This window comes from Sinocyclocheilus grahami, unplaced genomic scaffold (assembly GCF_001515645.1).
Source record: "Sinocyclocheilus grahami isolate Dianchi unplaced genomic scaffold, SAMN03320097.WGS_v1.1 scaffold1120.1, whole genome shotgun sequence".
Taxonomy (NCBI): Eukaryota; Metazoa; Chordata; class Actinopteri; order Cypriniformes; family Cyprinidae; genus Sinocyclocheilus; species Sinocyclocheilus grahami.
Window position 1 is genome coordinate 229,996 of NW_015506299.1, and position 25,341 is coordinate 255,336.

Genomic DNA, 25,341 nt, shown 5'->3' on the forward strand with positions numbered 1-25,341 from the left:
ATGATATTGCAAAAGCTAGACAAAACAAAACTGAAACAATTTTCTGTACATAATTAACAATTATGTAAATTACTTAACATTAATATCTTTAAAATGATAAACATGCTAAATAAGTCAGTTTGTGACACTAATACAAATTCAAAAATGTGTATCAACAAAGACAACAGCAAAGACAAGCATAAAACAACATGCAAAGAAACGTACATAAAAGCACAAAAAACGCGGGTTTAAAAACACAAATAAATAACATGAATTTAATTGGCAACAGCAATATTTATCATATAAAATCCCCAGTTCTTTAAATTACATTTAGTATGCAAGTTAAAAAAATAACCAACACTAGCAAAATATTGGGCGACACAATCAAAACTGAAAATAAAAACTTGAAGATATGCTACAGGAGTCTTTTAAGTCCCTCTGCGAATCATGTGAGTGTGTGTTTGCTATTTTGAGGGTGTTCAATCTACAGTTAACAGGCTGACAGAAGTGCTGACAGTGAGAAGGTGCTGGAAATCATGGTTGTTGTGCCTGAGCTCATGAGAATGAGCCTGTCTTTAAGATCATCAGCTTGCGTGTTTCTACATGTTGTAAGCCACATATATGGGGTCGAGCTGGTCGGCGAGGAAGCCGTCCCGCAGGTGCATGCGTTGCTTCTCTCCTCGAGAGTTGATGGGAATTACGCCCGTATCCACGACGACCACCACGCCAACAATCAGGTAGTGTTCCTCTAGAACCACATTAGTTACCATGGGAACCAGATCTAGAGCGTCCTGCTCCGAACCGTCCAACTCCACCACCACCACCAAGAGATTCGTCCATGTGAACACCGCACTGAATGAGAGAGCGAGAAAGTTTGAACTTTACTCTATGGAAATATGTGAATGCAAAATAGCTCTGCAAGCTCAATTTGAAATGTACTTGCTTTTTTGATAAATTTGAGCAATGCAATTACGCTAGGCATTAGCATAAACTCTTGTTCTGCAGTCAGTTTTCTCTCTCAGGTCAACTACTGTATTGTCAGCAACATTATGTAGAAAATCTTGCTGAGCAAACAAGTTTATGGACGGCTACATGAATAATAAAATATCCGGTTTAAGGTGCACAGACATTTGAAGGAAACTACTGCTTCCTTGAATATTAAGGCTTGTTACTGCAAGTAAAAATACATGTTTATGTTGAATGTAGCTCATTTAATTATTTGTACAATTTATCAAAGTGTTAAGTCTTGGGTTATTAACTCAAGCGTCATTAAATGTGCAGCAGCTGTTTCACAGTTGCACAGATCTTATTATTTAGTTGTTATGAATAATCTTAGTTTTGGTTTGGCCATTTAAGTTAATTTAAAAGATATATAATATGTAAAATAATAAAAAGAAAAGAATCATAATAATGATATGAAATACCTTTTATTTATAAACTATAACCATTTAATTCCAGTAAAAATAAGTATGCTTTGATTTATTCACCTTTCAAAAGTTTAGGGTCAATAAGAAATTAATACTTCTATTCAGTAAGGATGAATTAAAATGATTGAAAGTGATGGTAAAGACATTTTATAATGTTGCAAAAGAGTTCTATTTAAAAAAATGGTGTTATTTTGAACCTTCTATTTATTAAAAATCCTGCAAAAAAAGTATCACTGTTTCCACAAAAATGGCAAGCAGCAGAACTGCTTTCAACAGTGATAAGAAATATTCTTTGAGTATCAAATCATTATATCAGAATGATTTCTGAAGGATAATGTGACGCTGAAGACTGCAGTAATTGCTGCGAAAACAGTTATTTTAAATAGTAATAATATTTCACAATATTACAGATTTTTACAGTTGTTGTTTTTTTTAACCAAATACATTCAGCCTTAACATTTTAAAAACAAACAAAAAAAATCTTACCGACTCCAAAGTTTTGAATGGTAGTGTCCAGTATATACTTTTCTGGTTTGACAAAGTTTCCACCCCTAATTAGTGTATTTACATAGTGTATGCTTCTGGCCTCAGTGTGATTATGTGGTTGTTATAGTTTTGTGTGTGTGTGTGTGTGTGTGTGTGTGTGTGAGTTCACCATTCTGTGATATTCCGGTGTGCCCTGATGATGGACGTTTCAATGTCAATGGGATGGTATTTCATACCTCTCAGCTCCATGACTTCATCTAACGCTCCCACCACATAAAGGGCATCATGCCTTTCTGAACACACACAAGTGAAACAACTCCACTGCTCAATGCAAATCAAATATCTCTGGGACAAAAAGCACAATATAGACTGAACACACACACACACACACACACACACACACACACCTCCATTTGCATCAGTGAGGTCAGTCCTGCGCAGGAACCCCAGGTATCCGGTTCTGGCCCACAAAGTCTGAGTGTCTCCAAAGCTCAACCTGGCTCCGAAATGATCCGAACGCACATTTTCCTCTCCGAACACAGTGAAGTACCCGCTGGCATTCTGTGGACTATGGACCCAGATCTGCAGTCATTTTAAAATAGAAACACAAGTGAGACGCTTGGTTATGAGAAGATATTTTTTGATCTGATAGACAAGAGAGTGCTATTGGTCTAACCTCCCCTAAATGAGAGTCTCCGATTGGTCCCTTTGTCTCTGGGTTAGCAATGATGATGCGTACACCAGGTAAAATCTGTAAAAAAAAAAATAATTACTACATTTCTGAATATGGTTTACATTTAATTTAAGAAAACAAATAAAGGAACTTTGAACTGTCTCACTAACCTTCCCAGATTCCATGAGAGGTAGACTGTGTGGAGATCCTCTTTCAACCAGTCTCACCCTGCAAACAGACAGACACACTTCAGAAATGGCCAATCAGAAATAAATCATACAAAAATACATTCATATTCAGTGTTGGGGAAAGTTACTTTTAAAAGTAATGCATTACAATATTGCGTTACTCCATTAAAAAGTAACTAATTCCGTTACTTAGTTACTTTTTATGGAAAGTAATGCGTTACGTTACTTTTGCGTTACTTTTAAAATCTGGACAGGGCTTGCTTGTTTGATTTAAAATAAAAAAGTTCTATTTTTGGCAAATATAAAAGCCTTTTCACACCAAAAGTGAAATGAATAAGCCTCAGGCTGAAGGGAAAGTAAATTTACGTCCGTACAGTAGAACGCAGAAGAAGAAATTTCAACACATTTCAGCAATAAAAAAAGACACACAAATGTTTGTCTAGAGTAATTTGTGGTTATTAGTACAGCTGAACTGGATCATCGAAGGTCAGAAGCAAAGACATTGGTTCATAGAATGGGATTAAATACATAAAGCATATTTGTGTTGTTTAACATTTAATTATTGCAGGTTTGCGTCATATTCTGAGTTGCATTATTTTTATTCATTTTGAGGAATACTGAATCTGTGTTTTTTTGTGTGTGAGTGAGATGAATTAATGCATATTCATATTTATTGTAGAACTACAGTAACATCTGATTTCTCTCAACATGGGCACAGGAGAGCTGTCAGTCAATAATTTTGGAAAAAAAGTAACTTGCGTTACTTATTAGAAAAAGTAACTCCGATATTCTCTTGTAAATTAAAAAGTAATGCGTTACTTTACTAGTTACTTGAAAAAAGTAATCTGATTACGTAACTCGCGTTACTTGTAATGCAATTTAGAAATATATTATATAATCGTAAACATATTTTGAAAATATTAAATATTAATATAAAATATTATTTATGTAATATTTAGTTTCAGGCTGAAAGGGTTTTCTTTCACAGATCATTTGTTAAAAAGTTTCTACATACACAATTTTGTACCCAATTTGCAGACTTTTGATTGGTAGTGTATCTGTACTAATTCTAAAAATGGAAATAATGAAATGTGTGTGTGTGTGTGTGTGTGTGTCTTGCCTGTCATGTCTCAGCGCTCTCATGTCCACATAGACAGTCGTAGGATCAGGTCCTGATGTTCCCTGCACAATCATTAAATCACCTTCTATAAATGGCAGTCAAATTTACTTGAAAACATAAATCATCATGCTCATCTGGCAGACAGTTAATATCAAGGCGACTTGCATTGAAAGTGAACAAAGTGTACAAATGTATAGTGCATGGAGAGGATTCAACCAATCAGCGGAACCGGGAAGGTAGAGGAACTATAGTATAGCCTAGTGTATTATATTGACAAAAATATTCCAATATTTTCTGGGATATGTCGATTATGATAAATAGATGATATTTTGCCGAGTTTGTTTTTGTACTGGTACCTGTCGCGTCAGCTGACTCTCGAATATTCTTATTTTTATATTCTGTGCGGTGGTTAGTAAACAGTAGTGACAGAAATTCACATTTTCATTATTATAATTTAATTTGATTTTCATGTGCATTTTTACCTTCATAAGGGCAATTCGATGTATGCATCATGTTTTTTGTCAAATTCTTAGAACTAATAAATTAAATTAGAATAATAAGACACTATAGGCTGTTACTAATAAAATGAAAGTAGCATCAACAAATCCCAACTTTGCACTGCAGAAGTGGCATCTGAAGTGTCATTTAGATATATTAACACTGCAATTACAATTGCATAAATAATGCTATGAGATTAAGGTTTTTAAAATAATATTTTGAATATTGAAATATAAAATACATATAAAAAATGAAAATATACTTTAAATATGAAACTAAACATTCAGGAAAAACAGCATGCTTGCTTGTGTGATATTGCTTAACTATATCATATAGAAAGACAAGACAAAGACATACAGGGGCATTCCAACCGCATTTTGAATAGGCTACATCGCTCAGTGAAAGCCAGCACTTTAAAGGCATGTTTTTGTTTGTTTTTATTAGTGCTGTCAAACGAATAATTGCGATGCTGTATGTGTGTGTATTTATAGATGCATAGTAAATATACACAGCACACACACATATATTATGTAAACAAAAACTTTTATTAATTAATTTAATTATTGATTAATCGTTTGACAGCACTAGTTTTTATATATTTCCACATAATATAACTATGGTCAAAAACAGCTTATGCCAAACAGGTTAAACTGTTGGCATCCATCCTCCAGAAGGAGGAAAACTCCTGTTTCAGTGCAGCTGTGAGATATTTGTTTGTATAATAATAATAATAATAATAATAATAATAATAATAATAATAATAATAATAATAATAATAATAATAATAATAATAATAATAATAATAATAATAATAATAATAATAATAATAATAATAATAATAATAATAATAATAATATGTAATGGCCAAATATATTTGGATTTATGCAACAATGAAAATAATGTAAACTGTGCTGGTGCTCACTTTTTGTAAACTATGCTGAAACTAATCAGAAATGTTAATGCGACATGACTCTAGAGTCTGGAAATATACATGCTTTCATTTCCCTCACACACACACACACACACACCAACACACACACACACACGGTACAATTTTTTTAAATACCGTGATATCAATTTTTGGTCATACCGCCCAGCACTAATGCTGCCTACAACATTTTCAAACTTATTTTTAGAAAGCAAATATCAGCATAAACAACAGATCATGATGATTCACACACAGTTTAAATCCAACTGATTGACACACACACACACACACACACACACACACACACACACACCATATCAGCTGTGTGGACCACTCAAGTCATTTGAGGTGAGGTTAAGACTCTGACAACTAGTTGGCTCGCAAAAATGAGTACTCGTACACACAGGATGATAATTAATAAATTTACTCCCACATCTAAACATGGTTGTAGTAACAGAGCTATGAAATGATGAGGATCAGTTAAAGTTAAGTCATACCTGCTCAGCAAGCTTCCCCAACCTATGAGGCTACAAAAGGAGAGGAAGATGTGATGTATAAAAGTTAAAAAAGTAAATTAAAAAACAGAAAAAGAAAACAAAATAATAATAATAAAAAACCAAGATAGAAGGTTGAATGAGTTACATGACTAGTAAAAGGAAAAAAACTGAACAATTAGAGTATGAAATCAGATGGGTCATATTCTGGCCTATACTGACTTGTAGGCAGACTGCGAGATTGACCCTGCAGCCGAAGGCAGTGCTGACGGCACGCGGGTGCAGCCCCACATCCTTAAAGAGCTTACAGAAGGATTGTGTCAGAGCAACGCGAGGCCTCTCTTCCGCCACAACCACACATGAACGCACACGGGTCAGATCCATCCCACGGGCCTGAGAGAGAGACAAAAATACAGGGGTGAAATAGGAAGCACTGATATTTTAGTATCACTAAGGTACTATTACTTATACTTTTATTAATATTTTGAATTCATTTTTATTTGTAAATTTTTTTCATTTTCATTAAAGCTTTTGTTGTGTGTTTTTTGTAAATATGTATATATATTTCGTATACATTTTTATTTCAGTTTTAGTTATTTTTAGTACATCAAGTTAAAATGTAATAAAATGAAAAATGCTGCCTTGTTGAAACAAAAACTAAACGAAAATGTTGTTTAACGAGATGCAGATTAAAATTCTGTGTGAGTGTGTGTGCGCGTACCTTTAGAGAGTCAGTGAGAGAGCTGAGAGATCTCGTGCAGAGCTCCATCACAGAATATGAGCAGAATGTGTCTCGGACTTTAAACTGACTGACGGACTGCAGCCACAAAGCAGGATTCACCTCTAGGTCCATTGGAGAGATCAGAACAGACTGCTGCCCTGCATACACACTGCACACACACACACACACACACACATTAACCAATGAAAATGTCCTTAACATTTGTGTTTGCATCTGTGTGTGCATCTCAGGTGAGTGCACAGGTGGTCCGTACCTGCAGAGACACCACAAGACAAAGCCAAGGCCGCAGTATGGGTCAAGGCACACGGCCACCTCACGAGAGGGATACAACTCACACTGCAGTTTAACAGAGCGACATAGGGCACTGGTTGCATTGTGAGACATCTTCAGAGAAAGAGAGAAAATCAGAAATGATTGTTTTTTTTAATAAGTTTTAAATGCAATTTTAATTTAATATTGTTAAAGGGGTCATATGATGCGACGTTTTCCTCTCTCTTTGGAGTGTTACAAGCTGTTTGTGAATAGATAAGATCCCTAAAGTTGCAAAGACTAAAGTCTCAAACCCAAAAAGATATTCTTTAGAAAAGTTAAGACTCGTCCACGCCCTCCTAAATCGCCTCGTTTAAACACGCCCCCACATGTCTACGTCACTGTGTGGGAAGATTTGCATAACACCACCCAAATGTATACGCAAAGAAAGGCGGCGTAACTTTGATTATCGCTGTAGTATTGTTGCCGCCACCGCCATGTCGTGGAGACGCTGTGTTCGTGTTTCATTGTGAAAAATCTTCCAAAATAGGACACAACTAGAAATCAGTGGTTAAGTTGTATTTACAACACTGTTCCAGAACAGTTAAAACCAAATATTCAGATGTGTGCAGCGCAATTTACGGAGGCCGAGGACTGTTTCTTGGGAGAGTAGCCTACAATGCCGGTGATCCGGTGAATTCAGTTCCCCTGTTTCCCCTTTGGCGCGCATGCTGACCCTATACAGTCTATGATGCTGACAAATAATGCTGACTCACAGCCTGTAAGTACGTTTTCATATTTAAAGTATTTACCACTGATGATTCAAACGCGAGTTTTGAGCAGTGTAGACTAGTGCTTGTTTGTCATTTCTCTGATCCCAAATGCAGACGTGGTTTTATGTTTACGTGGCGCGATGCAACGCAATGTGTAAAAAGACAGTATAAGTAATTATAATCAGTAATTATGTCCCCACTGGATGCAACAAATGCCTCGTTTATAATGGGTTTTATTGGTTTTGTCTCGCCACGCCAGGACACGGCATCACAGTATGGTAAGGGGCGTAACATTTCCGTCACATGCTTGAGGAATTCGGCCAATCACAACGCACTGAATAGCTGACCACACCTCGCTTTCAGAACGATGAACTTTGTAAAAATCTACGAGATTCAGAAAGGCGGGGCATAGAGGAGAAACAATAATGTACAGTATGTGAAAAATACGTGTTTTTTTACCTTAAACTGCATAAACACATTTCATTACACCAAATACACAAAATAATGTTATTTTTTAGTAACATCATTTGACCCCTTTAACAATGATGATGATGATAATAATAATAATAATAATAACCACATCTGTAGTCCATACATAAAACATTAGTAACAAGTATGAGGAGTCAAACCTTCACTCCAGCGAGCATGCCTGTAGTGGACACACTGAAGTCCAGATAGGCCAATGTGTCTGGGTCACATGGCTTATACAACAGTGAACAACGCCTCTTTGGCAAGTCATCTAATAAATACACACACAATGTCGTGGAGACGCTGTGTTCGTGTTTCATTGTGAAAAATCTTCCAAAATAGGACACAACTAGAAATCAGTGGTTAAGTTGTATTTACAACACTGTTCCAGAACAGTTAAAACCAAATATTCAGATGTGTGCAGCGCAATTTACGGAGGCCGAGGACTGTTTCTTGGGAGAGTAGCCTACAATGCCGGTGATCCGGTGAATTCAGTTCCCCTGTTTCCCCTTTGGCGCGCATGCTGACCCTATACAGTCTATGATGCTGACAAATAATGCTGACTCACAGCCTGTAAGTACGTTTTCATATTTAAAGTATTTACCACTGATGATTCAAACGCGAGTTTTGAGCAGTGTAGACTAGTGCTTGTTTGTCATTTCTCTGATCCCAAATGCAGACGTGGTTTTATGTTTACGTGGCGCGATGCAACGCAATGTGTAAAAAGACAGTATAAGTAATTATAATCAGTAATTATGTCCCCACTGGATGCAACAAATGCCTCGTTTATAATGGGTTTTATTGGTTTAGTCTCGCCGCGCCAGGACACGGCATCACAGTATGGTAAGGGGCGTAACATTTCCGTCACATGCTTGAGGAATTCGGCCAATCACAACGCACTGAATAGCTGACCACACCTCGCTTTCAGAACGATGAACTTTGTAAAAATCTACGAGATTCAGAAAGGCGGGGCATAGAGGAGAAACAATAATGTACAGTATGTGAAAAATACGTGTTTTTTTACCTTAAACTGCATAAACACATTTCATTACACCAAATACACAAAATAATGTTATTTTTTAGTAACATCATTTGACCCCTTTAACAATGATGATGATGATAATAATAATAATAATAATAACCACATCTGTAGTCCATACATAAAACATTAGTAACAAGTATGAGGAGTCAAACCTTCACTCCAGCGAGCATGCCTGTAGTGGACACACTGAAGTCCAGATAGGCCAATGTGTCTGGGTCACATGGCTTATACAACAGTGAACAACGCCTCTTTGGCAAGTCATCTAATAAATACACACACACACAGACACTTCTGATGAGCACCTGACAGGCGTAACTCTGAACACAGATCTCATGTCCCTCAAAAACTCACCTGTTTCCAGGATAGGAGGCCATGATTTAAAGTCCACAGCCACTGATGCATCTCTGGACTTCAGAAGTTTAGAGATGGCTTGAGTGGTCATAACACACACTGAACGACTCACCTGCACACACCAACATTTTTATTAAAAATGGTCATGTTTTGAGACCCATATCTTATTCTATAACGGTTAACATTTACAATAATTAATAAATGATTTAACCCTATAAAGGGTTGATATAATCAGTTTATTGTACCAAATTACAACTTTTTTTCTCCATCATCATCAGTTAGGAACCTAGGTGTGCTATTTGATAGCAACCTTTCCTTTGAAATGCTGCGTCTCATTTAGAAGGCTGCGTCCTCCGGAGGTCGCATTCGAAGGCTGCATACGTCATCGAGGCTGTCTCATTTCAGAAAAGCAAGTAGGACACTCCGAATGCGACCTTCGAATGCGACCTTCTTTCACAGGAATTCGGAGGATGCATGAGGTGTATCCTTCGCTGCTACAGATAACCCACAATTCTTTGCGTCGCCGTGAACAACCGTTGTTAATTTGAAAAAGGCCGACGCCGGCAGATGTAACGTACACACAAGCGCAGATGTGGTGTTTACAACTTACCTTAATTCGCCTTGGTAAAAACGGATAAACTTTGTTTTTAATATCCTCCTCCTTTTTTCTCTAATAGATGCCTGCTGTACGTAGGCTGCAGCTCCTCAAACATTGAACAAAATATAACAAGCATTTTTTTTTTTTTTTTCAAATTACTTCCCAAATTTAGAAATAAATTTCCTTCATATAAGTAGTGTGAGAGCGCAACGATGCTCTAAATGTGTTGGCATAGCAACGCAATACTTCCGGTTTCCTTTTCCGCCTGTCCTACGAAGCATTTTTTTTTTCAAATTACTTTCCAAATTTAGAAATAAATTTCCTTCATTTAAGTAGTGTGAGAGCGCAACGATGCTCTAAATGTGTTGGCATAGCAACGCGATACTTCCGGTTTCCTTTTCTGCCCGTCCTACGAAGGCCGTCTCGTTTAATTCTAGGTTGAGGACACTTCGACCTCCAGAGGATTCGACCTCCGGAGGGTGCAGCCTTCTAAATGAGCCACAGCTAAAGTTAGTACTTGAATGAGCTAGCTGGAGGAGAACTGGCCCCCCAGTTTCTCCCAAGGTTTTTTTCTCCATTTCTGATGGAGTTTTGGTTCCTTGCCACTGTCACCTTTGGCTTGCACACAATTTCAGGCAACTGTTGACTTGACAGCAGTAAACACACACCCGGAGCAGTGGGCAGCCATTTTTGCTGCAGGGCCTGGGGAGCAGTTGAGGGTTCGGTGCCTTGCTCAAGGGCACCTCAGTTGTGGTATTGAAGGTGGGAGAGAGTGCTGTACATTCACTCCCCCCACCTACAATCCCTGCCGGTACGAGACTCGAACCCACAACCTTTGGGTTACGAGGCCGACTCTCATTAGGCCACTACTTCCCCACTACTGATGCATGGATCAAGTAAACCTAAGCTAAAAAAAACAACAGGTTTTTCAGCAAAGTTTGGATCATGTTGATAATTTAGAGAACATAAATTTGAACATTACATATGATTAAGTAGGGTTTTTAATACTTCTCTAATAATTTAATTCATGTAACTGCAGGTGTGGTGGAGATGTTCTGAGGGTGTGTGTGTGTGTGTTCTCACCTCTAGGATCATTTTAACTGTAGGTAGTGTAGTAGAGATGTTCTGAGGGTGAGGTGGTCGCACAGTTATAGGAATACAGCCTGCATACAGACAGCCGTAAAAGGCGGCGATCAGATCTAAACCTGCAACACAAACAAACACAAACATGAAATCTATGTGAAATAGAATTATATTTGTAACAAAAAGATGTAATTCACCACTCATTTACTTATTGCTATTTATGATGTGTTTAATTGTAATGTGATATGTTTAACGGAATGTTTCATTAAGCAAATGTGATGTGATTTAATTGGAGTGGGCAGCTCTTGAATGTGACTTACAGAACAGGCTGAAAGCTGTAGCTGATCTGATTTAATGAAATGCTGCAAGTAGCACTACTAAAAAACAACTACAGATGGGATTTCTACCCTGAACCAGAGCTCAGCATATTGCTGGTGTGAAGTGTATCAACTAGTGCTCTGACAACAAAAATTATGATAATTTATTTACAGCTTAATTTGGCTGAAATGAAGGCAGAGATGTATTACTGCAGACTGCAGATTTATTGGTAAAATTTTAAATCTATTTAGTACCTTTGTCTTTAAAGTATATTCATTTGGGAGCTTTTCTCATCAATTATTGAAATGCAATTAATTTTATGAATTAATTTGCACATCATGCAATCAAATTAAAATTAAGTAAGTTAACACAGATAGCCAGAGTCTGTGTGTTACCTGGTGGATAAACTAATGCTACATGGTCTCCGTCTCGTAGCTGTCCTCTTTCATACAGCAAAGTTGCAATTTTCTCTGCTCTCTTGTGAAGCTGTAGACAGGTCAGAGAGCTTCCTATTGCCCCCTGAAATACACAAATACAATTATAATCACAATAACACACCTGAATTCATAAAAATTAGATTTTTGATCATTTTCTTAACACTCACTGCTGAAAGGAAACTGAGAAAAGTAATATATGTGCGTTACCCGTGAGTTAATAAGTGTGTACAATATGTGCTCAGGTGTTGTCTGAGCTCTCCACTGCAGCACCTCCGACAGAAAAAGGAACTAGAAATCACACAAGAGAATAAATAATCAGTCAGAGTGAAAAAGACACATACTCACACTCACTCATATGCCCTATACAAGTTTTCCTTTACAGGAGGTCACATGAAATTGTTACACAGACATACTTTATGATTTCATTCCAATTTTTGGCTAACTCTTCCCATCTCCAAAAAAACAACAACAAAAAAACAAGAGATCCTAGAGCTGTATGCTTTGAGGGAAAAAAGTAATTGCAAATGTTCAAATTCCAATTTTTTCAAAGAGCTCCAGGTTTGCTGTGCTTTTTTGTAGGGCTGCACAATTATTAAATACTATTAAATAAAATATTAAGCAAAATCAGAAACACTACTGCTGCAAAAATACTATTTCATTATTAAAAGAACCAAGAATTGAGGTAAAACAATGATAATTTTAATAAAATTATTGTATGTCTTAAATTCCTCAGTTTCAAATGTTAAACCATCAATACAACTGCAGGCGGCCCTCATAGCTTCTAATTTCTTGGTTTATAAACACTTGTCAAAACAAATCTGGTAAATGGCTGGTGCACTTTGCATTTCCAAATGCATGTTATAAGCGAGCCAATTTCACAACACATGCAGAGATGAAGTTTGTGTGGAGCATCATTTACTGTGAACTGAGCCGCTCTAAGACATGAAAACATTGAATCATGAGCTGTTCGCATATAAATGAACACAGTGCAGCACTTCACTCTGAACACGCATATATTTATTTAATTAAATCGCATCCTTTTATATCACGATGTTGGTCTTATTCTGATTAATCGTTTAGCACTAAGAGATCCTAATATCTGGATTACCTGCTCATTGTCCTCCATGTGACTCAGGTCTCGTCCGCTGGCCTGAGCCATTCGCTTTCCTGCAACGAGATTCCCCACCATCACAGAGGCAGGACCCACCTCTGCAACAAATACACACAATATTTACACATTATTTTCTATGTAACACGCATGCTCTACAACAAGGCTTGTACACAAAGGCTTGTGTACCGGGTTGTTTCTGTCTGGGTTTGGGCAGGTTTGTGATGCAGGAGTGAGGACACATGAGGATGCTGCTAGGGTGTAGCGCCCCCTCCAGGAACAGCTGTTTGGTCTCAGACAGGTGGATTCCACCCAGAGGGGTTTTGGGGAGGGTGTTGGCAGGAACCAATGCCAGGCAGTACACCCCCACCTGATGAATCCCATCTATAGCCTAAACACAGAAACACACACATAGGTTTGGTCAGAGAACTCTTCAAAATTAATTCATTATTAATAACCTTAATTCAATCATGACAACTCTCTGAACATTTTAGCATGGTGATGGATATGACAATGTTAATGCATTTGGTCTCGGCGGAACAGATCTGCTACGCTGCTGCTGAATTGCTGCTGCTGTTGGTTATTGCTGTAGTTGTAGATTATTGCTGCTGCTGCAAGCAAGTACAGGAACTTGCTACTGCCAATGCATATGGCGATACGGTGCCATGAGTATTTAAGACATGCTGCTGCTGCACAAATAGCATATAAAATAACCCCGTAGCAGATCTATACAGGTGGAGCTGGGGAAGGTGGAGGGTTTCAGAGAACTCTGAAAGCGCGCTGCAGGAATCTCAAGTGAATGCTAGCCAGCCATATAAATGCAAGGCAATAAGCTCATTGGCTGCATATGCAGCATGAACCAATCAGCTTGTGCCAAGTCGTTTAACTCTCTGAATATCCTCAGTTACGTTAACACCCCGTCAGAATGCGCCATCTAGAGTTTCATGACTAAACTATATATTTGTTTTTTATACATTTTTATGGCATTCAGAAGTTCATAGTCAAGATTATAGAATACAAAAATAAGTCATTTTCATTTCAAATAATTTTTCATCTATAATTTCTGTTATTTTATTTTGCAAAAAGAATTACAGTATGTCCAGACCTGGCACGACACAATAAAGCAATAAATTATCTTTCTTTGATTTAAATAATAGTTTTTGTCATTATGAGCGACGCTGCAACAGGTGAAATGCAATAAGATCTGTTGGTGCTAGCTTTGTTTCTATTTTAGTCATGTTGTGGTGGGTTGCCACACCTAGGCCTGTCACGATAACAACTTTTTGTTGTGCGATATATTGCCCCAGAAATAACGATAAGCGATGTTATTGTCATTTTGAAGACCATTTTATACCACTGAATATATAATCATAATGTCACAGCATAATAATGTAAGAAGGCCTACACACTTCCAAATGACAACAAACTTTTAATTTTTAAGAATATTTAGATCAAGTATCAAAATATTAGATGCCTTAAAAAAAACTTGAATAAATAGTAAATAAACATTTTCTAACAAAAAGTGCAAAGTAACAAAAAAAGGAAAATGTAAAAACTTGTATAGAGATTTTTCCATCTACAGATTTTTCCCTTACCTTCTTTTCTCTGTAAATTAAGGGTGCACACTATTGCTGAAAAACACAATCACTACTTAGCAGTCAGATGTCTGTATGCACAAAGGCACAGATCCCTAAACAAGGCCATATCTGCAGATTAAACTTTTTTTTTTTTTTGTAGAAGCATTTTTTTAATTTGAACTAGCACCAACTACACCACGTTATATACGAGAAGCTGAAAGAGACACACGCACAAGTGGAATGTAAAAAACATGGTGACATTAATTTTTAAGTAAATATAATGGGCGATATATTGCGTCACCAAAAATTATTGAGGTCATGTACATATATTGTGCGATAAGTCGATATATTGATTATTGCGACAGGCCTAGCCACACCCACAGCGAAATCTCATTGGTGCAAAATCTTCACCTATATAACTATACATTAAATATTAATAAATATGGCTGTGACTTTGTTGCTTAGTGCAGCACTTTTGCTTTTTGCAAGAACAGAAAAATGCAAACTTTGAGCCTGGTTATGTGTGTGTGTGTGTACCTGCAACACTCGGCTCATCCACTGGTAACTCTCTTCTTCAGTTGAATCTGGTCTCTGTTCTGCTACCAGCACAATCCTCTCATCATACAACACATTCACTGAGAACACCACCGTTCTACACACAGTGAGCACAGGGATTACTCAGATGGTTTTAAAACAAGATTCTTTCTAGAGTCAAGTCAAGTCACCTTTATTTATATAGCGCTTTTAACAATACAGATTGTGTCAAAGCAACTGTACAGAATTAATTAGGAAAATAGTGTGACATTAATGCAAAATTACAATGGTAAACACTCAATTTTCAGTTAAAGGCAGTTCATCATTGAATTCAGTGATGTCATCATCCAGCTCAGTTCAGTTTAAATAGTATCTTTGCAATCAAGTCGATGATATCGCTGGAAATTAAGTGTCCCCAACTAAGCAAGCCATAGGCGACAGCGGCAATACTGTAGTATTGGTTGGTTATTATTTTGGTCTTTTTTCATACATACCTTCCTCTATAGATGAACTTCATGGGCTCAACAGCAAGAGCGGTAGCGATGATGTCATCAGCACTGTGTTTCCGACCCCCGACCTGCATCAGTCCTTCAAGTGTACCAGAGATGAAGATCATCCCACCCGGACCCACAAACCCCAGCAGACCTGACCTCACGAAAACGCAATCGCTGACAAATCCACCGTCACATGCCACTGGACACACCTGCACCACAGAGACACAAACTAATTTACTGACTGACAGGACACACACACTAAATAGAAGGATACACACACTTTCTACTTAAAATTTACCAACATTTAATCAAAAAAGCTTGAACCAGCTAATTACTATAAATGACCAGCTTGGACCAGAAACAACTAAAATAAAATTTGAATACAATGGAATAAAAGTGTCTAGCAAATGCATAAATGTAGAAACCATGTTAAACCAGCTTCAGATGCGCTAAAGTGTTTTTTTTACTTTACTACAGTAAAATAAAGATCTTTTACAATGTTGTTCAAAAGTTTGGGTAGTAGTCTGTAAGATTTTTTTAATGTTTTTGAAAAAGTCTTGCTCACCAAGACTGCAAAATTCATTTGTAAAAACAAAACTTATTTGTAAAAATAAATAAATACATTTTTGCATCTAAATAAATATATTTTTGTATTTAGAATATGTATAATACAGTAAAAACAGTAATGTTGGGAAATATTACTACACTTTAAAAAAAAAACTGTTTCCTATTTTAATAGATTTAAAAATGTAAAATATATTTTAAAAAGAAGAACACTGAACATATTTTAAAATTGCTCAAGAAAATTGGTGCTCAAGAAACATTTCTTCTTATTAGAAATGTTGAAAACAGTTGTGCTGCTTAACATTTATGTAGTAACCGTAATACATTTTTTTTCAGGATTCTTTGAGGAATAGAAACTTAAAAAAAAAAAGCATTTATTTGAAACAGAATCCTTTAGTAACTCTGTAAAAGTCTTCACTGTCACTTTTGATCACTTTAATATGTCCTTGTTGAATAGCTATGAATGAAAAAAACTAACTTTTGAACGTCAGTGAATCTTAACATAATGAAACAGTGTATATACAGTCTATAATGTATTTTCACACCTCGAATGTGTTCTTGCTCATTCCTGAAAGCCCATAATATGACGTTCCCGTGGCAACAGACGACACGCAGATCTCTCCAATCTCATCGGTTTTACACAGTTGAGGAACACCCTCCAGTTTAACAACACACACCATTGCTGAGAGAGAAAGAGAAAAGTCAGTTTTACGAGAACCATAAAGTCGTTTGATGAGGTCTGTGGTCACATGAGGAAAACAGTGCAGAACTGCTCTAGGCTGGTTTATGAGGTAGATGTTGGACCTAAATCAAAATGCTTTGGGGTTGTTCATTCGTTCATGTTTTCATAATCTATGCACCTCCTGGCATGGCTGTGCCCACATCCTGTAGGGTGAGGACGGACAGCTTCTCTCCCGTGTCCACTCTGATGACCCCATGACTCAGATTCGTCATACTTAGGACTCCTTGGCCTGCTGGCTTAGAGCTGCCCTCCTGAGGCCTGACAGAAAACACATGCATACAAATAAATGAAAGAATAAACTTGTTCATATGTGTTGCCAGAATATTATGTTACCATAGACACAATATTTTCCAGATTTCATAAACAATACAGAATTGTGTGGTTTTGCATCCTGGAGCTGCAAAAGCTCTACAACCCGTGACAAAAGAGGTTTGATTGGCTGGTGTGAATATTACTTGGCATTCTCACAGTCCTAAATAAAAGTTTGTGCAAGTTATATCATTATTTATTTTCTACCACCAAATTCTTGCATTTGCACCCATAAAAATCCCATTGAATGTGTCACCAAAAGAACACAAAACATAAAACATAAAAGCATAAAACACGAGGAGCCACATGGTATTTTAATAAGATTCAACTATAATCTATACTATTATTAAAAAGTTTGGCGTTGATAAGATTTTAAAATATTTTTGAAAGAAGTCTCTTGTGCTTTTTATGCAACATTTATGTGAAATAGCAATCTTTTCCAACATAAATGCGTTTACTGTCGCTTTTGATCAATTTAATGCATCCTTGCTTAATGAAACTATTACATAAAGATATCATTTTTATACCATAGTTTAAAAGCGCCGTGCGCATTTTACTTGATGCTACTGTCGTTCGGCATGCTGCACTGAGCAGCCGCGTTCAGTTTTTAATTGTAGTGTCTGTTCTTTTACTGAACTAAATGATTTTTATTACTATAAAAAATCAAAACGACGGTGGGGGTCGGTGATGTGGTGGGCAAGTGACGTAACCGGTGTTGCGGCTTAACACCGGTATAACCGTCAGCACCGTCTATCGCGGCAAGCCTAATCTCTACTATCACGAATGCTTCCGAGAAAAAATTATCAACCAGATTTGCCTAAGTTTATCTCGCAAGAGATATTCGATAGTTTTGTTTGAGATATCTACAATCACACTTTCTATATTCCATTTTGCACTTTGGGTAGTATCTGATTTCAGATTTACCAGCCTACAAATGGCACATATAAACTGAAAAGTGGTTAGTAACTTTACATGTTGGTCAGGCGTCCTTTTTGTTTATTTGGGCAATTCTTGGCAATGTGAACCAGACTTTATGGCGATATTGCAAAGTCTAGCGCAATATCCGTCTGATAACAACGCGGTGGGCAAGTGACGTAACGGCTTAACACCGGTATAACCGTCAGCACCGTCTATCGCGGCAAGCCTAATCTCTACTATCATGAATGCTTCCGAGAAAAAATTATCAACCAGATTTGCCTAAGTTTATCTCGCAAGAGATATTCGATAGTTTTGTTTGAGATATCTACAATCACACTTTCTATATTCCATTTTGCACTTTGGGTAGTATCTGATTTCAGATTTACCAGCCTACAAATGACACATATAAACTGAAAAGTGGTTAGTAACTTTACATGTTGGTCAGGCGTCCTTTTCGTTTATTTGGGCAATTCTTGGCAATGTGAACCAGACTTTATGGCGATATTGCAAAGTCTAGCGCAATATCCGTCTGATAACACTATTTAAACTTAGACCTCACACAAGCACAATTAAATGTATTTTAATTTATGATTAAGAACCAAGAAGTTTTCACTACATGACATTAAAATCTGAGTCAGATGTATTTCTTAATAGTTTTGTGTGTCTGTGTGTACGGTATGAATGTACATAGGCCTGGTTATGTCGTTTGTAATGTGTGACACACTCCCATCCTTACAGGTCTTATACTGTCAATCAACCACGAAACATTGCCACTTTCATTATAAATGCAATGAGATCCCTGTATTGCCAAAGAACTACAATACAAGCCCCCTTGCATATTAAGCAGCCTTGAACTTGGGAAGCTATGTAAATATTATAAATAAATACTTAAAATTGTATATATACACAGTATATATTTATTTATTTATATACACACACTACTGTAAAGTTTGGGTCAGTACATTTTTAATGTTTTTGAAAAAAGTCTCTTATTCTTACCGAAGCTGCATTTATTTGATCAAAAATACAGTAAAACACTTATATTGTAAAATATTTTTATAATTTAAAATATATTTTAAAATGTAATTTATTCCTGTGATGGCAAAGCTGAAATTTCAGCATTCATTACTCCAGTCTTCACAAGATCCTTCAGAAATCATTCTAAAATGCTGATTTGGTGCTCATGAAACATTTCTTATTATTATCAGTTTGATACAATGATACACATTTTTTTCAATTATTCCATGAATAGAAGGTTCAAAAGAAAAGCATTTATTTGAAACAGAAATCTTTTGTAATATAATAAATGTTTACTGTTACTTTTGATCAACTGAATGTGTACTTCCTTAATAGAAGTATTCAGTTATTAAAAAAAACATCTTAATGACCCCAAACTTCCGAGCAGTAGTGTATTATTAAAAAAATATTATCTTTAATTAATATTAGCATTAAATAAATGATGATATATATTTAAGAAACAACTAAATGGATTTGACACATAATCACATGGTCTGTTACCTCTATGTATGCTGTGTCATTGTTGGCATCTTTAATGAGAGGAAACCATTCTCGTGGGGGTTTAGATAAATGTTTGGAGTCAGTCAGCACCCAGAGCAACTTTGGCCAGCCTGAACACACACACACACACACACAACACAAACATATAAACTAGATAAAAACACACATATATGTTTAACAAATAACAATGTTCCTATGAAGACTCATGTGCAGGTTCTTCAAACAACCATTGTGACATCTCTGACCTTTAAACTGCATGACATCACCACTAGCACTCTTGGGAAGACCTTTATGACATGCATCACTTGTTAATGCCACAGCAACTCCACAGCTACCCAAAAGGAAACCAATTTGTTGACTCCCAGCATCCTTTGAGGGGCGAAAACAGGAGGGCATGCCTCAGGCAAATTTTGTTCTTATAAAATTGTTTGTAAAACTGTAAAAGGTTTTTTGGTGAACTATCCATTTAATAATGACTAATTATAAGATCTTTTGAACATATGCAGTACTGCCTAAGCTACTATTGCTGGAATTTTTTTGCAGTAGAAATTACCTTCTTTGTAAGTGGTACTTCAATTGGGACAGGAACAACTTCAGCCAAAAGACATCCATAAAACGCCACCATGAACGCTGCTGGGTCATTATTGGGGTAAACCAATGCTACCTACAGTAACATTTACAGTCTTCATTCTTCATCAGTTTTTGAATATATGTCTGTATAATGTGTATATATCTGATTTCTGTCTTTATAATGGAGTTATGCATGACCATTCAAAAGTTTGGGGTCAGTAAGATTTTCTAAAATGATTTTCAAAGTATTTTATGCTCACCAAGGCTGTATTGACTTAATCCAAATTACAGTAAAACCGGTAATACTGTAAAATATTATTCAAATTCAAAAGAACTGTTTCCTATGTGAATATATTTTAAAGCGGAATTTTCATTTCACATGATCCTTGGTTCTCAAGAAACATTTCTTATTATTATCAATGTTGAAAACAGTTATTTATTATTTTTGTGGAAACATTTTTTTAGGAATATTTGATGATTAGACAATTCAAAAGAATCACATTTATTTTAAATGGAAATCTTTTGTAACTCTAATGTCACTTTTGATCAATTTAATGCATCCCTGCTGAATAAAAGTATTACTTTAAAAAAAAAAAAAAATTGTACTGATACCAAACTTTTGAATGGTAGTGTGCATTTTAGAAAAATACATAAGACAACACTTAAATACAATTTATCCACTCTTACCCTGTCTCCAGGGTGAATGATTGGCTCTTGTTTGGATCCCAGTTTATGGAGAAGGTTATAGGCCAACTTCAAACTCTTGGACCAGAGTTTACCTACACATAAACAAAGAGATATTAACATGCACCCACCAAAAAGACAATAAAATCCAATTGATGGCTATGAATTAGGGATGCAACAATACAGTTAGCCCACGGTTCAATACATACCTCGTTTAAAAAAAATAAAAAAATAAAAATTACTAGTGTAATAACACTTTCATTATTAAAAAAAAAAAAGACTCCTGTAAAAACTCCTGTACACTTCTGAACAAAAACATGGATTATCATATGTGCACATCAAATTTCTTTTGAGATAAATATTTTTCCTATTTTTACCCAAAATAAGATGAAGTGGGCATTATTGAGCGCTGTATACATCATGTAATATCGGTTTCATTCATACCGGAAGCCAGAGGACACCCTTGCACAGAAACTCCAAATATGCATTACAGAAGTAATAGAACTCATGGCACTCCAGGAAATCCCTAATATTGACAACTATCACTGTAACTGAATGAAAACAAGATAGAAATGTTTTAAATGTTGAAACATGAAGGCAATAAACACTCGACTGCAACAATATATAGTTTACCTGTTCTTTAAGTCATCTCGGGTATTTTCAGAATAATTAAGTATATTTATAATCCATTGCTAATCGACATGGCCTTTATTACAGTATAGAATATATTGTCTGCCTCATTCTGTTGGACAACAGATATAGAAACACTTAGAAGTCATTACAAGCGAAGATGTTTATCGTGTGTTACTTTTTCAAATTCACGTTATAAGCGACTCAAACTCACAGTGTGTCCCGGAAATGATTTAATCACAAAACAGAAAAACCCGCAATTCACAAGCCCGTACAGAACCGTGGATGTCGTACACCGAATGGTTCAATGTTATATTGAGAATTGTAGCATCCCAACTATGAATTTACATGCATGTGTACCATATGTAAGTGTGTACGGCTGTTTGGCATTGCTGTGTGTAGTGGTCAAACAGGGGGCTTTAGGTGCAATGGCTCCCCAGCGTAGAAGGGCTGCTTCCAGGGAGGCGGGGCAGTTCTTGAGTCCGTCAAGTTCTTCTCCTTGTATAGGTGTTGACTCCACCCCTTCTGGGCGTGGCAGAGAAGGATCAGGCTGCTGCACTGCACATGGCAAACGTCAAGAGAAGGTTAGCAAAGCATTTGCATGTTGATGAGACCTATGTTTTATATCATCAGAATTCATATTACATTAATTTTAAGGAATAGTTTACCAAAAAATCTTGTTCCATTTAATTCTGTCATTATTTACTCACTCTCATGACATCATAGATGTCAAAAAAGACAACACAAGGGTGAGCAAAGGATGACAGGATTTTGATTTTTGGTTGAACTATCCCTTTAAGCACTTCACCTCGATCGATGCAAAAATAGTTGGATCAAATTAACTTGTTCTGTGCAGGGTGTGGAGCGTTTAATCTGAAAGTAATGAATTTCAAGACCTTCGACCTATCAGTAACTGTAAAAGTGTTTCTGTGAACTGGTGCAGGATACTCAAACATCTGTATTCATATTCATTGACTTTTACAGTTATATTCATCTTCGAAATCGAACAAGGAGGCACAAAGAGAGGGGAAAACATTTTAACCTTCCAGAAGTTCTTCAAAATCCTCCACAAAAAATTCTCTCAGGGGTCTTCGCTTGGGTCGCTTCAGCGTGTTAACTAGCTGCTGGATCTTTGCCGACACACGGCTACTGACAGGCACACCTACATACACATATATGCAATTATACTACTAATATAAATTCTCACAATGGTAAAAATGAGAAAACAAATCTGGATTAAATAAATTTTGGGTTTGTTTTCATTTTAAATTAACTGAATTCCATGCACACTGAATAAAATTTCCAAACATAAAAAATAGATGGCAAAATTGATCATTTCAGAATAAATGCACATTTAAAAACAGACCTCTGCACACACACTCACCATCTCCTGTCTCCATCAACTCAGCATTGCCATATTTGGGCAGGGGCCTGGTTATCATGGTGACCTGTGGGCGTTGAACAGAGATGGGGGCGGGGTCTGGCATGTAGCTGGTGATGTCAGGAGGGGCCGTCAGACTGTCTGCAGTACACAAACAAACAGGTTAACTAATCAGTATAGTAACATTTACCCCAATAAATGTGATGATTCATTATCAGTTATTAGGAATGAGATGCAAAAGCATGTGCAGCTAAAATGAAAGCATATACAGTACATATCAAACAGTGCTGTGGAGGTAAGCCTTTTAACTAGAAGCAAATGCCATTATTGACACTGATATATAATATGTTGATAAAATACACAAGTGGACCCAAATGCAAATGCGCACACAGTAAAAATTAACTCTTGTCTGCTTTCATCTTAAAGGGACATTTCTCCCAAAAACTAAAATTCTGACATCATTTGCTTAACCCTCATGTCATTCCAAACCTGTCTGACTTTCTTTCTTCTGTGGAACACAAATGAAGATATTCTGAAGAACGCTGGGAACCAAACAACACTGGATCTATGAACTATCCCTTTTATGTCAGACAAGTCTTTAGTCCAAAGAATCATGAAATACTGACCCTCAGAATCCAGAGACGACCAAGGGCGATCTGATTGGTAGTCACTGGAGTGCCTGCCAACTATTCCATTCTCAGCAGAAACGCCCATTTCTCTTAAGCCCCACCTTTTCAGAGACAGATGAGACATCGGACCAACTTGGGGGAGAAATTGAAAAGGGAAGAATTAGACAGCTAACCTATAGCAATCATACTAGCAGTAAATATTCAAGTAAATAACTCTTTTTACTACACAAGAAGATGATTTGCTGGTTTGAGTTAAGCATAAGGAGCTAATTTGCTGGAATAATTTGAACTTTAGAAGCTAATTGGCTAAGATTGGTTGGGCAAATAGAACTGATTGGCTAAATTTATTTGAGCATGAGAAGCCAATTGGCTGAAGTGAGATGATCTTGATAAGGGAAGGAAGTTTAAAAGAGACCCTTATCAGGTGCCAAATATGTCTTATTTCATATGGAGTGAGTCATGCGTGAGGAGCTGATTGGCTGAAATGGTTTAGGCAAATAGATCTGACTGGCCAAAGTGAGTTGAGTGCAAGGATCTGACTGGCTGAAGTTAGTCTAGTATGAGAAACCAATGAACTAAAATTAGATGATCTTGATAAGGGAGGTTTAAAAGAGGCCCAGATCAGATGCAAAAAAGACATATTTCATATGAAGTGAATTAAGTGTGAGGGGCTTGTTTTTCCTGTGCTTCCAGTAATATTCGATATGTGCCAGATATTGGTGAAAGCAAAATCTGAGTTGGCTGAAAGTGACCTAAAGACTAATTTATAATATGACTGATCAGTATCTGTGTTTATTGGCTGCCATGTGAATATTTGCACACGTTCTTACAGCCGTATGAGTGCATGCTGGTCTCTGCAAGTCGGGCTGCGTTGGCAGAGCTGTTGCTGTGCGACGATGATGACGAAGATGTGGAAGGTGAGCCATGGAGAGCTCTGCTGATCCAGGAGTCCACGCTGACACCCCCCGCCCTCCCCAGAGACCCCTCAGCGTCAGAGCCGGAGGACGAGTCTGCAGAGACACGAAGAAAACAGTCTCACACACACACTTACTCACTGGCTCCTGCACACAAACACATCCACATACACACACCTGGAGGTGTATATGTGTCCATGGAGGTTTGACCGACGAGCGACTGCCGTTTGGATGGCAAGAGCACAGTCATCTTTCTCTCACTGTGTCGCTCCAGCGCAGCCTGAACAGCTTCTGAGTGAACATCTAAGAGAAAGAGACAGATTTTTTAGAGCTGTTCAGAGATTTATTTAGAAAGATTATTTATTCAGTGGTTTATCCATAGAGGAAATACTGACACTGGCACAGATTACATCTAAGCCCAATCACATGTTCTACAGGACAACCTTCTGAAAAGTTCTTATTATAACAGATGGAAAAAAGTCTTGAAAGACATTCTTTCATATTGATTTTTGAATTATAATTAGATATTTTTATTGTATATTTATACGGGTGCATCTCAATAAATTAGAATGTCGTGGAAAAGTTCATTTCAGTAATTCAACTGAACAAATATTAAAATAAAACATTATATATATATATATATATATATATGTGGAAAAGTTCATTTATTTCAGTAATTCAACTCAAATTGTGAAACTCGTGTATTAAATAAATTCAATGCACACAGACTGAAGTAGTTTTAAGTCTTTGGTTCTTTTAATTGTGATGATTTTGGCTCACATTTAACAAAAACCCACCAATTCACTATCTCAACAAATTAGAATACTTCATAAGACCAATAAAAAATTTTTTTTAGTGAATTGTTGGCCTTCTGGGAAGTATGTTCATTTACTGTACATGTACTCAATACTTGGT

The 25,341-nt window shown here is 36.7% G+C and overlaps 1 protein-coding gene across 1 annotated transcript in view; it reads right to left on the reverse strand.

The window, feature by feature from the left end:
- Window positions 1-294: 294 nt before the first annotated feature.
- The window catches only part of LOC107567005 (disco-interacting protein 2 homolog C-like), a 39,466-nt gene continuing 14,419 nt past the window's right edge, over window positions 295-25,341 (reverse strand). The window contains exons 4-35 of the mRNA XM_016252588.1: window positions 24,604-24,729; window positions 24,343-24,522; window positions 23,510-23,644; window positions 22,887-23,024; window positions 22,545-22,664; window positions 21,863-22,060; window positions 20,876-20,967; window positions 20,172-20,282; window positions 19,864-19,987; window positions 19,619-19,728; window positions 18,788-18,846; window positions 16,992-17,131; window positions 16,677-16,813; window positions 15,568-15,776; window positions 15,077-15,191; window positions 13,152-13,353; window positions 12,963-13,063; window positions 12,062-12,142; window positions 11,813-11,936; window positions 11,100-11,221; window positions 9,419-9,530; window positions 9,220-9,329; window positions 6,789-6,919; window positions 6,515-6,683; window positions 6,016-6,186; window positions 5,797-5,826; window positions 3,874-3,935; window positions 2,736-2,793; window positions 2,569-2,643; window positions 2,300-2,474; window positions 2,062-2,185; window positions 295-831 (exon numbers count right to left, since the gene is read on the reverse strand). Coding sequence (XP_016108074.1) covers window positions 579-831; window positions 2,062-2,185; window positions 2,300-2,474; window positions 2,569-2,643; window positions 2,736-2,793; window positions 3,874-3,935; window positions 5,797-5,826; window positions 6,016-6,186; window positions 6,515-6,683; window positions 6,789-6,919; window positions 9,220-9,329; window positions 9,419-9,530; window positions 11,100-11,221; window positions 11,813-11,936; window positions 12,062-12,142; window positions 12,963-13,063; window positions 13,152-13,353; window positions 15,077-15,191; window positions 15,568-15,776; window positions 16,677-16,813; window positions 16,992-17,131; window positions 18,788-18,846; window positions 19,619-19,728; window positions 19,864-19,987; window positions 20,172-20,282; window positions 20,876-20,967; window positions 21,863-22,060; window positions 22,545-22,664; window positions 22,887-23,024; window positions 23,510-23,644; window positions 24,343-24,522; window positions 24,604-24,729 — 4,094 coding nt within the window. The 3' untranslated portion in view covers window positions 295-578. The remainder of the gene's footprint in view (window positions 832-2,061; window positions 2,186-2,299; window positions 2,475-2,568; window positions 2,644-2,735; window positions 2,794-3,873; window positions 3,936-5,796; window positions 5,827-6,015; window positions 6,187-6,514; window positions 6,684-6,788; window positions 6,920-9,219; window positions 9,330-9,418; window positions 9,531-11,099; window positions 11,222-11,812; window positions 11,937-12,061; window positions 12,143-12,962; window positions 13,064-13,151; window positions 13,354-15,076; window positions 15,192-15,567; window positions 15,777-16,676; window positions 16,814-16,991; window positions 17,132-18,787; window positions 18,847-19,618; window positions 19,729-19,863; window positions 19,988-20,171; window positions 20,283-20,875; window positions 20,968-21,862; window positions 22,061-22,544; window positions 22,665-22,886; window positions 23,025-23,509; window positions 23,645-24,342; window positions 24,523-24,603; window positions 24,730-25,341) is intronic.